The sequence below is a fragment of the Micromys minutus genome, assembly GCF_963924665.1.
Source record: "Micromys minutus genome assembly, chromosome: 28".
Classification (NCBI taxonomy): Eukaryota; Metazoa; Chordata; class Mammalia; order Rodentia; family Muridae; genus Micromys; species Micromys minutus.
In genome coordinates this window covers 9,148,838-9,164,077 of record NC_137963.1, presented here as the reverse complement: position 1 = coordinate 9,164,077, position 15,240 = coordinate 9,148,838, and the positions used below count along the sequence as shown (strand labels likewise).

General features: G+C 36.9%; 1 protein-coding gene across 1 annotated transcript; it reads right to left on the bottom strand.

Annotated features, from left to right (window-relative positions):
- Nucleotides 1-593: 593 nt before the first annotated feature.
- On the bottom strand, nt 594-1,013 carry LOC308438870 (eukaryotic translation initiation factor 1A, X-chromosomal-like; the record flags this gene model as incomplete). Its single annotated transcript, XM_080940389.1, has 1 exon — nt 594-1,013. The coding sequence occupies one exon, from the start codon at nt 1,011-1,013 to the stop codon at nt 594-596; it is 420 nt and encodes a 139-aa protein (XP_080796515.1).
- Nucleotides 1,014-15,240: the final 14,227 nt, after the last annotated feature.

Sequence of the window (15,240 nt, the reverse complement as noted above, 5' to 3'; positions counted from 1 at the left end):
GACTAATTTTTAAAACTCAAAATTGCTACCCATGAAATTTGAAAACTGCACTGTAAGATACCTTTTTATGGGTGGCAACAACTTGAAGGATAAAACGAATGTATAGAACATGGAAGTATAAAATGGCATGGCTCTACAAATACAAAAACAGCCATATTCTGTTGGACTCCACATGCAGACTTACATATCTGTAAGTCAGATGAGAAGTCTCAAATGCAGCCAGATGATTACTATAAAGGTGTGTGCTGAACTAGGACTCACTTCAACCCACAATGGTCACCTACTGACAAAAACACTCCTGGGTCAGAAATGAAGCGTCACAAATGGAAAGGCAGTCTCTGAGCAGAGCGCACTGCTGTGCCCTGAGTTCAGTGATATCCGTAAGCACAAAGTGTCAACATGTTACTTTAAGATAACTCAACATCTTTGGTTTTCAAAGAAATGTAATACTTCAAAAATAAAATTCATCCATTTGCATTAACAAGTCATACACATGCCAAATGAAGCTTTACTTAACAGCTGAAGGTCAAGATCCCAAATGTGTAGAGCTATCTATCTTCAGAGAACTTGGAATGTAACATGCTTAGGTCAGGTTAGATATCGTCAATGTCTTCATCATCATCTCCAATATCATCGAACTGGATTTCATCATCATCCCCAGGACCAAATGTGTCCGTTTTATTGATTTTATCGTGTTCTGGGAGCTCTCCATATGCCTTCAGACTTCTTGCTTCATCTGCATTATACTTTAAGATTACATCAGCTTTGTTATCTTGATCATTTCGCAGTATAATGTCTGAGGTATTTATCCAAACCTTTTTTCTCAACTTTCCTCTTACGTGGCACAGCCTCTTCACGCCGTCAAAACACATTGCTTCCAACCGTCCGTTTCCCAGCATCTTGATCACCTGAGCACATTCTTGCCCATCCTCTTTAAACACCAGCTCTCTCTTCTCAGACTCGTTCTCATTCTTACCTCTGCTCCTGTTTTTGCCTCCTTTATTCTTTGGCATGATGGGAGAGGACAACCACAGAAGTGGGGTGAGGATTCCTGCTGACAGTGGCTGTGACTCCTTTCCAGGAGCTACCACACTACTAGGATGGGCGGCAGGAAGTATCTAACAGTGGTGGAAGCAAGTGTGAGGCTGCCCCGTCAGTACAGAAGATCCACGGCAGCAAACAGCGTTCCAGAGTCCTGGCTCCTGATAGCTACAAAATAATACGTCTGCTTCTGGCCTGGTTCTCAGGAAGGTGTAGTCTCTCCAGTGGTGACAAAATGTAGCAGAAGCCCTTTACCGTGGCAGAGTGGCGAGCAGCCAGACGACGCGCCCCGACTTAGATTTTTCAAAACCTACTTTAGTAAGGGTTTTCAAATACTTCAACTCCTGCTTCCATCCCACTATCCAGAGGTAGGGGAGAAAAGATGATAAGAGAACAAGGTGATGTGGATCTGTTTAGAAGTAGATCTTTGGAATGATTGCAATCTCCATTTGCCAGGATTGCAGCAGGCCAGTTCAATAGCATCCAGATACCAACAGTCCAGTTTTAAAGTGTCACCAAACATGAATCAACAACAGTGGTACTATCCAACAGAAACTGCCAGGCCTCCGCAGACTGAATCCTCATGAGTCATCAGGAGTGCCCAGAGTCAACTGGATGTGCCAGGAGACATTCTTTGCCGTGGCTCTCTCAGCAAAGAGAAGATCAGCAAAGAGGCATCAGCACAGACAGCTATGCAGGCACCCTGGCACTATCTGTTGAGTCCCACTTGTACTCTCTCTAAACATCATGTGTCCACCCACCAGTCTTTCCCCAGTAAAAGACCACGTGAGTCTGGGTCACATGACACATTCAGAAACTTCCACTTTAGACAATTGTAGAATCCGAATGGATTCATACTCATAACACTGTAGATCATTCAACTCCAAGTGGACCAAAGACTTCAACATGAAACCATATTACTTAAAATGATTGAAGAGAAATTGGGGAATACCCTTAAACTCACAGGCACAGGAAAAGATTTTCTGAACAGAATATTATTATCACAGACACTAAGATTAACAATTCATAAATGGAATCTCATAAGCTGAAAATCCTCTACAAATTAGAGGACATTATCATTCAGACAGAGTATAGAATGAGAAAATATTTTTGCTAACTACACAGCTGATAGAGGGCTAATATCAAAATTTATTAATACCTAAAAATGGATATTAAAAATATGCTACTTAAGAACGAGCTATATATCTAAACAGAATTCTCAAAATAGGAAACTCAAATGATTGAGAAACAGTTAAAAATGTTCTTATCAGAAAAATGCAAATCAAAACTACTTTGAGATTTAATCTTATGATTTTCAGAATGGCTAAGATTTAAAATATAACAGCATAGGCTGGTGAAACTGGATAACAAGAACAACATTCTTTCATTTCTGGTGGGTCCGAAAACCTGTACGGCCACTATGGGAATCAGTGTGGTGCTCCCTCCGAAAGACTGAGACTAATCTACCTCTAGATCCAGCTATACCATCTTGGATGCATACCTCCAAGAATTCTTGATCTTACCAGAGAAACAAATGATTGGCCATGCTTATTGCTACTGTATTTATAACAGACAGAAATATGGAGCAATCTAGGTTTCCTTCAACAGATGAATCAATGTAGAATTTTTTTTACATTTACACAATGAAGTATTTCATGGCTGTTTAGAAAATAAAACCTTCAGGTAAATGAATAGTCCTAGACATACCATTCTGATGGAAGTAGCCACAACCTAGAAATGTGAATATAGTATGTAGTCATTTATATGAGTTATTACATCAAATGTAAGTAAGTTACCATTTATATATAAAAAAAAGAAAACCAGTTACAGATTAAGAAACTAGGGGAGATGGATAAATATCCTAGGGAAGTGAAGTAGGACAGATAGTTATGGGTAAATTGGGGTGAAGTGATGCAGAAGGAAGAAAGGGCAGAAGGAACTTATACGGGAAGAAACAGATAAAATTAAGGGCTGTTTGAGGGGAAGTATGGAAAGTCAATACAGCAGACTCTTCCAATATGTATAAATAAATGTGTGTGTGTGTGTGTGTGTGTGTGTGTGTGTGTGTGTGTAATCTAAAGAAAATCACCAAATAATGTGAGAGGTAAAGCACCAACTCATTTATGTCTAATTGTGTATTAGCTCAAGTGGTCCAATGGGACCCCTCCCAAATAAACTAGGATTTTGTCAGTCTTGACAACAATGCTTTATTACTGAAGACAACACATAAATAACTTATTTATCATGAAGAAGTTAAGCTGGCGCCTACCTAGAGCCATCACCACTTCAGGCTAGTCTTCTTGTTACCAGAAAGCACTCTGCTTGATATAAAAACACCAACTACAGTTCTTTTTATCTATAATAGTGCCCTCTCAGTAATATACTAGTGAAATGAGCACAAAGTTTGTAGAAGTAACCAGCTAATATCTGATTAAGGCCCACTTCATGAGATGGAACCCATTCATTCTGTTGCTTGGGTGACAAAGGAGAAGAGATCCTAGGGATTTGGGGGAAAACCAAATACTACTATTCTATTAAGTGAAAATAGCAACAAAATTACTTCTAATTACATTCTGCTTCTCTCATAGGTCAGTTTCTTGCTCAGCCATCATTAGAAAAGTTTCCTTCTGCAGCAAATGGAACTAAACAAATACCCATGAGCAGACTTTATGTAGAGACCTTGGGAAAAACAGTCTTAGATGGGATATCTCCATCAAATCTCTTTGTCCAGGGTAAAAGCAAAAGATCGGAAAGAATGGACTATACCAAAGAAACAAGATCTCCAAAAACTCAGGAGGACTGATGGATATATGAACTCAGAAAAAGTGAAGCAGCCAGACAACTTGGAGAGGTCTGCTGCACACAGTGCCGTCCTAGATCTGAGAGAAGTGGACAAATGTCCCCATTCTTAAACTAGTGAAGGTGGCCTCTGCCAACACCATGGCCAGCAGAGTGACGATCTTCGACAGGCAAAGATGCCACATGACTCAGTCGCCAGTGATAGTTCCAACGTTAAGAGTGTAGCCTAGAGCAGTTTATTTTAGGCATATGTAAACACAGGATAATTTGGTTAAAAAAATTCCCGAAGATAATTACCTCAGTTCTTCTGTGTATAGCAAAGCTTAGGACTATATCAAAACTTTTTATGAAGTTCAAGTGACATCTTTTATAAAAATAGGTTCTCTAGATTAACTGAGAATACATGTCAAAATGAAGGTCTGGTGTAGCCTGGCCACCAGTAGCACAGAGGTCACCAGGTTATTCAACACAACCACTCCCAGGTTACTGGGTAGGAAATAGGTTATATGCCTGTGTCTTTGAAGAGATAACCATGTGCATTTAACATTCCTGCATCTCCTGGTCCTTTTCTGGAAGTACAGAGACCTACATGCCTTGTACAACTCAGACGTGTCTCCAAATGATAAAAACTCACAGATGAAAATTTACTTTTATCCAAGAGAGTTTCACTGGAGAACAAACTGTTCTTATGGGCAGGACACATGCCCTGCCCTCAATAGCATCTTTGTAAATTATTTGTCTCATAATATCAGGTTGGAATTTTTCCTTTCCTTTTGTTTTTGAAACTTACTCTTTTAAATTTATGTATTTCTCTATCTCTTTCTCTTCCATCCAATTTCTTTAGAAAACATACAGGTGTGTAGTATTTTTATGGAATCCCTGAGTGTGTGAACAATTGGGACTCATGTGTCTATATCATTTCTTGTGCCTTTTTTTTCAGTCTGTTTTCTTCAGTTTGTTTTGTTCTGTTCAAATGAGTTTATTTTGTTTTTATTTTTTATAGTTGATTTAATTTTTATCATTATCACTCAGATACTCATGTATTTTCTAATGAGAGACTAAAATGCCATCTGGATCGGATGGCCAGTAGGGAGAAAATAGGAGGGGCAGATTGAGGGAAAACTTTAATCAAAATATAAAGTATAAAAAGTCTATTTTTCAATGATAAAAAAAAAAAACTTTAGAGAAACGAATAGGTTTAAAAACTGTACTGGGATTTTATTTGCCCATAAGCAGCTCTACTGAATACAATAAAGCTACATCAGGAATAATTTTGACTAGGTGAAGTATTTTCCTGTTCTGAGAACTACAGTGGCTTGCCATGTTACTGTTATTTTCTCAGAGTGAAGTGTACAAATTGAGTTAGAGAAAGATAGTGCACCCATGAGCTTTATATGGACTAATTTACAATGTCCAAAAAGTTATATCTTAAGAAGAGCAGGGTATAATGGTCTCTTTAGTAGTGTTCTAAGCAGAGATTGTCATACACATTTTTTAAACCAGATTTACATATTGAGTTCTGCTGGATATACATAGTTTTTCACAATTCACTCTCATGGAACCTATAAAGCAGTTTGGTTCTGGAGTCAGCATTTTTACCTTGGAAGAAGCTTACTCCTCCAAGAGACTGAGACTTACTCTTCACTCTTGGTGTTTCAGCCCACATATACTTTGTTTTGTTTATTTTCTTTGAAAACAGGTATATTATGGATTATTGAATTTTTTTTTTTTTTGCCTCAACTTAGGGCACCTAAGTCTTTATTTTCACATTTTTGAGACTGAGCATTTGATACATTACAGCATCACACAGAGAAGATACAAAGCCACCAACAGTGAGCAGAGTGGACTACAGTGAAAATCTGTTTTACAGTGAAGCTCTACCATCCAGGGTTTTCCCTTGAAATGTTCAGCCCAAGTTAAGGCACTCAGGAAGAATTTTCTTGGATTTCCCTAAATTATTCATGTTCTTTTTGAAACCAATAGTATTGACAATATACACAAAACAACAGCAATTGGCATACCAGATTAACTGGTGATATTTCTCCATATATAACACATAAATTTCAACAATGACTACAACTAATTTTATGGACTTTGAAATTATTTATTCTATTTTAAACAGAAGAGAAGAGCCAATGTGAATACCAGGATGGATACTTTCAGATAATAAAAATAATATGTACTTCCTTTTCAACTGTTACATTTGTAGACATATCATGAATTACTTTCAAGTTGTATTTAATTAGTGCCAACAGACTCAATTAAACTCCACAGCACTGCCTTTCTGCCAAGAATTTAAAATAAAAAAAAAATGCATGTCAGAAACTGGTGTCTATTCCAGTGTTAACAATAGCATTAGTAAGAAACGTCCTTCAGTTATTTCTATTTCCTCCAGAATGAAATCTAGATCCTGTCATCAGCTCAGCTTCTAAGTAAACACAGCAATGTGTGGTCGCAACATGGGAGCCATTCGTTTCTCTGAAGACAGTGTCAATTATTGCTGAGATATTTAAAACTGGTTCTGCATTGCAAATGTTGGCAGTAGCACATTTACTCAACAATGACTCTTTGATCGAGTATGAAGGTTAAGAGTCCCACCATTCCCAGCTATTCACCCGTACCATGTCACTCTTCAAACCCCACTCTTCAAACCTACCTGCCCTGCACAAATACACTGATCTAAGTGTGAAGTGAACCCTTTGCTGTAGTTTCAGATGCAGCTGAGCCGTGTTATTACTGAGCAGACAGTGAAGATCAGGTTCAGAACGATCAGCAATCCAACTGCTCCTTGTTTTGAGACATCCCAGATTAAGGTCATTTTGAGCTTAGTAGGGACAGGGCAAGCTGGCTCCAGTCTGAAATTCACAGTGGCTGCTGCTTGTTGCAGCCAGGGATTGCCTGGGTGGCTTCATTCTTTTCCGTATATTTTGGGGTACTTTTCTTACACAGTCTTTTCCTGGGATAGTAATTGTCATTTACCAGCATTCTAACTATTTATTTCCTACATATACATGATAAGTCTTTAAGGTTTACAATGGATCTTTTATTTTGACTTAACCCTAAAGATAATGGGGAAGAGATGAATCCATGTTGAATTGAATTGATCTAGAATTGTCCAGGAATACAGTACATATTAGCTAAAAGTGATAGGGCTAAATCTAGATCTTAAGACTTATTTTCTAGCAATTATGTTGAAATTTCATACTTAGTGTCCTATGGTGGGTGTGTGGCATCCAAGGTGACAAAGACATGGTCTATGCTAAGTCCAACTCAATCTGTGGCTGTTATCACATATTTTTCACTTATATAGGTACTGCATAAGGCTATTTTATGTGATGAGGAGAACCATCTGAGGGCATGAAGTCAACACAAGCATGAGATTTGGGTTTTAATTTACAGAATACACATAAAAAGGCCAGAGATGATCATATATATCTATAAGCCCAATACAAGGATGGTGGAAATGTGTGAATTGTGGTAGTTTGCTGGATAAGCAATGCACGTACATACATATAGTACACAGGAACACAAAGACGAATGTTTTACAATAAGATAGAATCATTAGATATTGTGTAGTCTTCAAGGTGAACACTTTACATCAATTTCTGCAGCCCTGAGATTTCCACAATCTTATCTGGACCCCTGGCTTCTGATTTTGCTACATTGACTCTCTATCCATTCTTTGTCAGATCTTAGGATATTGTGGGAGGACCAGACAGCTTCAGCACCAAGAGTCCTTTATCTTCATTTGTTAAAAAATAGTTTTATTTATTTTGATTTTATATCTACAAGTGCTTTGTATGTGCAGCAGATGTGTACCAGGTGCCTTCAAGACATAAGAGCAAATTGCATTCCTAAGAACTGGAGTTAAACACAGTTGTACTGAGGTGGGTGCTGAGAATTAAATCTAGGACCTCTTTTAAAGTAAAACTCAATCAGCTTCTGAGCCATCTCTACAGTGCTATTTTTGCTTCAATGTTTTATACTATTTTTTTTTTCTATCACAAGACATCATTATTCCATGACTATGGTTTCACTATGGACTTGCAAATATTTTTTTAAGATGAGATAACTACAGCTAGCACATAATTTATGTAAAAATAAAACATTTGTAAGAAAATTGACTAAAACTTTTCTCTTTCTGTGAAACTTTATTTGTTTCATCAGCTTCAATTAGAAATTTCTCATGATGATTATGCAAGCCATGTGGTGACTGTGGGAGAAAAACAAAACATAAAACCAGAAAGTCAGAGAGTCTGTGGTTTACCATGAAGTGTTTCTTTTACATGAAAACACAGGCTTGTTTTTCAAATACAATTTACAATTAACCTTTTATTTTTCTTTAATTTTTAATAGTAATATTATGGCCAATAATGGTTATTCTAAATTTCTCCAAAAGGGGTAATTCAGAACAACATGTATTATTTGTGTGGGTGACCATATTTAATACTAAAAACAGAGGCTAAATGCAAGAGGATTTTATTGTGATTATATTTTTAAGTCAATTTTTAGTATATTTCAAGCTACTGAGCTGATGACCCTTATTCATAAAGCTTCTATTTTACCTCAAAATATTTCTTCAGCCCTTCTCTAAAGTAATTCAAGATAAACAAATACTGATAAACACTGTCAGAATCATCTTTAGAATTTGAGAGTATGAGATTTGGACTGAAACCTTGGTATTTGAAATAGAGACAATACAACAGGCCTACAGAGGTTGTGTTCTGATCACAAGGGAAGTTTAAGGTGAGGGTATCTGTACATGGGTTGTCAAAACTGTGTTAACGCTTAGTAGTAATGACATTTTGCCAACAGCTAAACTCTGTTCATACTCCTTTGAAATAGAAATTGAATTTATACCCAACCTATTAATGAATCAGTAATTATGGATATAGAATATAGAATTGTAATCTAGTACACATAGAATTCAACAAAATCTAATCTGTACATGCTACTATTTTTTAAAAAATTCTCTATCTATACAATTTTGCTTATGCTTAATACTTTTCCTTAAGTCAGTTCAAATTATATTTACCTTATATTGAAACAGTAATCTATATATAGCTGAAAATTATTATTCTGAATAGTGAGAAGTTGAGTGAGTATAAAGCAGACTTTGTTTAAATAAGACAAGGTTTAGCTAGATAATTGTGCTGGATACAAGGTATGAGCCTAATGTTCATTTTAGTGTTTCACAAAGAGAAAGATAGTTTTTAGAAAGGTGTTCATGAGGCACTAAAATCTAAGCCTGATCTTTCTTCCGTGAAGCTCTTAAGATTGAAAAAAATTGGCAAATACTTTCTGTTAATTTAGATCCGAATTAATCTTTCCTGTCAGAGTGTTATTCTACCAGCATCCCTTGTCATGTAGGTCATGATGGTTGCCATCTTGAATTAGAGAAGCTGTGACCACATGCAGGCAGCCCTCACTAGATTAGCCCTATTAATATTTCTCCAGGACAGAAAAAGGAAGCTCAAAAGCATGAGACCCCTAGAAGCCCCTCTACTGCCTGAAGTTAAGTCATACCTTGCTAGGGGCTCTTCAACAGCGCAGAAGCTGGTAAGTTTCTCATGAGGTTTTCTATGCTGTATGGCTGCCTTAAAGTCACACATGCTATTGTAACATCACCAACAAATTCATTGGTTCCCCAAACTAGACTTGAGTGAAGCCTCTTTGGACTGTTGGTGCCCTCTTTACCTTGGAATGAAGATCTGTTTCTTGACTTCCAAGGAGAAGTCCTACAGCAAGTACTTGTAATGTCCTCTGTGGATACTGTTTATTGATCAGTGTACATGGAACAAAAATTCAAGTATGGTACCTTAATAATTTTTATGTTTCATAGTAAAGCACTATCTGAAGCCAAGGCTGAGACAGATGCTTAAGAAGCCATCAATGACCCCAGGTTCTCATCAACCCTTCACTATCATTTCTTTTGTGAAAAAGATGTAAGGCTCACTCTGTACAAAGTGATTCCATTTCCACCTAACTGCTCACTATCAGTCTCAAGTCCACTCTAAGCTGCAAGGAACTCTAGGCAAATAAACCTTTTACCTGGCTATGTGTTATCTAAGCAAAAGTGGGATCCTGTTAATAAAGATGAAGGAAAAGGATGGAGGAGCATCTTTCAGCAGTTATATCTAAGTATTGACACCAGAATTGCTAATTCTCATGTTAATACACCTGAAATAATGTCAGGTAATACCAAGGGCAGGGTATTCTGTTTTACTACTGCTGCTGCTGCTGCTGCTGCTGCTGCTGTTTCGCCTCAGCATGTAGAATGAGTGTATTTCGAAGCAATACAAACTAGCATGACACCTGAATTTAATATGCCATTGATGTAGTATAACTTCTTGCCATCTATGGTTAGCTCACCAGATGCTCTCTGTTTAGCTGCACTCTTTTTTTCCTGCAGTCTCAGCATCTGTATATTATCATTCAAGCTTACTTATGAGTTCCATTTAAAATACATGAGTGGTATCAACAAAAGTGAAATGCATCTTGATAATCATTTGCTCAATGTATAAATACTTGATGCTGTTGTTTGTTTGTTCAGACAGTTATAGTCTTAAGTGTGTACACAAACAGCTGCACCCCTCCCCATGCTTTGTGATTGTTTATCTAACTGCATTGTGGCATCATCTGCTTATATGAGCAATTTATCTCACTCAGATGCACACAGCAACATATTCCCCACAGCACTTATCTTAGATGGAAAAAAAAATGTGGCTCCTTTAAGTTAAGGAGTTGAGGAAACTGCTTTGGGGCTTCCTACATTATTTTTCTGTAGAATTTAAGATGTAATATGAATGATCATTGTGATTATATATTATTCAGAAAGTGTATGTATCTGTCAAGGCACTAAACTCTTATCAAATGAAATTCTGAATAAAAATTACTATTTATCTGAAAAATCAAGTGACTTTTTTGTTGTTAAAATAAACATAAAACAGTCAGAGAACTGAAATTTTCTATTACCAAAGTTCTAGTATACGCTTTCAGTCTCTACCTTGTTAGTATACATTTGATTCGATGTTGATAATAGAGCATATTTGTATTGTGTTTGAAAGATTCTAAATTATTTGAATATAAATAATCTTATTTAAAAATAGTTAAAATAAATTATTTTCCATATTTTATAATGAAAGCAAAGGTGTTTAAATGTCAAGAGTAGAAACTATATTCTGCTTGCCAAACCATTGGGGAAATTTTACATTTATTCATTAAAAATTGACTGTATCACTCTGATTACCGAAATTGAGAAAGAAGTCCCATAGCTAGATGTTTCATTGCAACCTGGAAAAGGCTGAATGTTCCAAGAACCAGAATGAGGACTAATTCTTGGCTACCTAAAGCCCAAAAATATGTCCATTTGGAAGATGTTTATTTTCCACCATTGTTTAAGAGTTTGAGAATATCATTTAAGCATTTAAGCATTTCCTCTACTTTGAAATTCTAAAGATATTCTCCTCCCCAATTGCAGGAGAATTGTTTCCTCAACTTTTTAACAATTACTTGAAATTTGAATTCATGCAGGCTGTGAGGTGGAAATTTTAATCTTGTCCTGTGTGAATACACAAAAGTCTTAGAATCATATACTAAAGTGTCTATTCTCTCTGTTTCAGGATATTGAAAGTTGATGTGATATGGATCTTGACATGTTGATTAATGCTCCTGTACGTATCTGTATTTGCTTCTGAATGAGCAGATTTACGTTAAGAGCAGGACAGTGGGGTTATAAACACTGATATCTTCTGGGTCCATATATGAAAAGGTGTGACATTAATGGCTTTGAGAGATAGAAGCAAATATAGACTCAGGAAAAAAACTTTACTACAGTCTGATCTTTGAAGATTTTTTTAGATTTGTATCCACTCAAAGGATAAGTCCTTTTCCTGGACACATAAGCTTAAGCCAGCCATTTCTATCTTTCCAACTCCAGACACACACTATTTCTTTAGATTCACTGACTAAATAGACTCTGTGATAAGTGTGTTTTCTGTCTTAGGATAGATGATGGTGTTGTCAAAAATGAGAATATCCATAGTAATGATAGTAATAATGACTCCAAGAATGGAAATAACAGTTATAATAATCAATATTGAGAAATCGCATTTCTCCACTCATTCTATGCTTGATATACCAGAAAACACTTTTCATGTAAGAGCTACTGTATCCTTAGAACAACTCCATGAAGGTCTATCCATTTAAGACACTTGTCACCCTAAACCAATACAGTTTATGGTCATTGTTCTTAGCTGCCCATAAGAACTTGATGGCAAGACCCTAGTGTTGAAGAAAATGCACAGTGCTAATAGACCATTACAAAAATCAAATCAGCACTGACCAAGAACCTTATTCTTAGCTCAGCATTCATAGTACTGGAAGATTCTTTGTAAGCTGTTCAGAAATAACAGTTTTCAATAATTTTACCTAGATGTGAAGCCTGTGAGTTACAATAATGAATAGTGTGGCAAGATGTCCCTATGGGAATAATAGGGACAAGAACATTGTGTTATAGCAAACTGGCTTCTTATTGGATTTAAGACTTCTTACAGAGCAAGAAACACAGGTCTTCTGCTGAGAATCTGGCCAGAAACACATTATAAAAAAGTTCCCAGGCATCAGGGATAAACCTAACACTGCTATTTTACTAAATAGGTAGCGTTCAACTGCCTTATAAGTTTGTGTTTTTCAGTCATAGCCATCAGATCTCATGGGATACATTTCTTTGTGGAAGAGGCAACTGCCATTGCAGAAATTTACCAGTGATAAACATGTAGAAAATAAATGTCAGTGGAACATAGATCCAGAGAGAAGGTGAGAGAGAGAGACAGTGACAGAGATAGAGACAGAGAGACAGAGACAGAGAGAGACAGAGAGAGTAAGGGGGGAGGGGAATGGGGAAGAGCAAGGGGGAGAGAGAGAGAGAGAGAGAGAGAGAGAGAGAGATGAAGAGAGAGAGAGAGAGGGAGAGGGAGGGGGAGAGAGAGAGAGAGAGGGAGGGAGAGGGAGAGAGGGAGAGGGAGGGAGGGAGGGTGGAAGGGAGAGAGGGAGGGAGAGGGAGAGAGGGAGGGAGGGAGAGAGAGGGGGGAAGGGAGGGAGAAAGAAAGGGAGATCATTAATATTAAATGACTATGTAATAAGAGTGATGCAAAGACTTGGGAACAGAGGCTAGGAAGAACAGATACAAACAATGCATCCTTAAAATAACAGAACCAAGGTACTTATGAATTCACAGCAGGCATAGCTGCTATATACCTGAACAAGATCAAACTACCCTATATTTTAGCATGGATCAGGAAGAAAGTTACAAGTTGCTGTCTTTAAATGAAGAGTAATTGACTGATGACTTCTGTGTCAAGGAGAATCTAATTCCATTTAGAATGTGGCTCCTCATTGAGGGACCCGTCTCCAGTGGATAGTTCCACTCAGAATTTATGTGCAACATAATCTAAACTTTTACAGAAATGACAAATAGATTTGAAAGGGCAGGGAAATGGGGAGGGACCTGGGAGGAGAAAAAAGGAATGTCATAAAATTGCGTTGAAATGAATTCTCAAGGAATTAACAATAAAGTATTTTCTTCGATGTCACTGGTCAAGACTGTGATCATATTTTACAACCTAAAGAAATCTCAGGAGAGGATGGAAGAGCAGAAGAGGAAAATAATGAGGGGGGCAACATGGAAGCCGATGTGGATGTTTCTCTCAGCACATTTCTAGCTTGATAAGGTTATGATTCTTTTGAACGGTTTCTATAGGTCTAATTTATCTTTTCTGAATTTGCAGTTTATATCTTTGTCAGATGGTTGTAAGCTTATTGTGTAGAGGGTTTGTGGATTGAGAATTTAACATAATAAATCTGTTTGATAAGTTAATGATTGTGGAGTCATGTTTTTTAATGAGCTGTGGAGAACGTGAGCTCACTTCTCAGCTTGTACAGGAGCAGCCGGGGTTAGCAGGTATCATGTGGTGGCCTATGGGTCCACACAGAAACTGGTAGCCAAAGTTGCAGACAAAAAGAAAAACAGTTGCGAGAGGGTTTTGAGGGGACTGCATGGTAGAGAAAGAGCCTGGGCACAAGGCTCTACACTATAGCAGCTCCTACAGAAAGCGCAGGACTGGTAGCAGCAGATTCCTTCTTAATGTTTACTGCATAAGGTGGTGAACCAATGTGTTAGACACAAATTCACTAAAACATTAAGGCTTCAGCCTAAGAGTTAGAGAGAAAGTTTAATTTTCTAAGTAAGAAGGGTCTAGTGCCATGTTTAGTCAAGTGATATCTCAAGGATGGGAATGTTAAAAGAAACACAGAGGCAGCCTCTGCTGGGAGGTAATAGGGGTCCTGATATGAGAAGTCAGACAACTTTAAACACAGACAAGGAAAGATTAGAAAGCTAATTGATTCTTTTGCAGAATTGTCAATAAAATGTGTTAAAAGCTGGTTTGTTTATTTTAAAGATTATATAAAGAGTTAATGTACAAGTCAAGCTTGTTTTTCTAGTTAGAAGAAGAGAGTACAAAGTTCACCCAATTCACATGGAGATTTTTCACCCATGGTTCGAAATTAGATAGGGAAAATTAGTCACTGACTCTGGGAGAGAGTTGTGAGTTTGACACGTTAAAAGATTATTATGTTTATAAGTCTGTACACCAAGCAGAGTGTATACAGACATATATTAGGGAAGTTATTAATAAATGAACACCTGACACTCCAGATAGAGAGATGGACCCATCAAATACTTTGGGTTAAGGTCCTGGTTTTACAAGTTGCTTTTTTATTGATTTAAAAATTGATAGTAAGTTAGATTGTTTTGTGATTTACCTTACTAAGGCCACATGGCTTGTCAGATGCCAGCTAGTAAGTGTTTGTGGTTATCTTAAGATTACTACAAGAGGCTCATATTCTCTTAACTTGAGATCCATGGGAATTTGAGTTGATTTCTTGACCTGACAGATTATTAGAGGCCTAAAAATAAGATCATACAGTTTTTTAGTTATTCATTTGTTTTATATTGTTTAAATTTCAAAATGCTTGTGATCTTGAGTTTTGTGGTTATATTATTTCTCTGGGAAACAAAACAAGATACAAGAGATTCTAGCTGCCGACTAAGGGACACACTACTTTGGGAGAAAGGCTTTGTCTTTGTGTTTTTAAAAAAATGTGATTCGGCTTTGTGTGCCTTCCACAGTTATACAGATCAGATTTGTTAGAGGAAGACTGCTTGAAAACTAAATTCAAGAGGATTAAACAAAAACACATCTTAATCCTAAAATTCATTCCAACTGATACAAAGTTGAAGTTATAATCTTTATAGTGACAAACAATTTATTTGATACAGATTTAAGATTTTCATTAGTATAATTTCTTACTGATTTAAAATTGATATTAATATTGTTA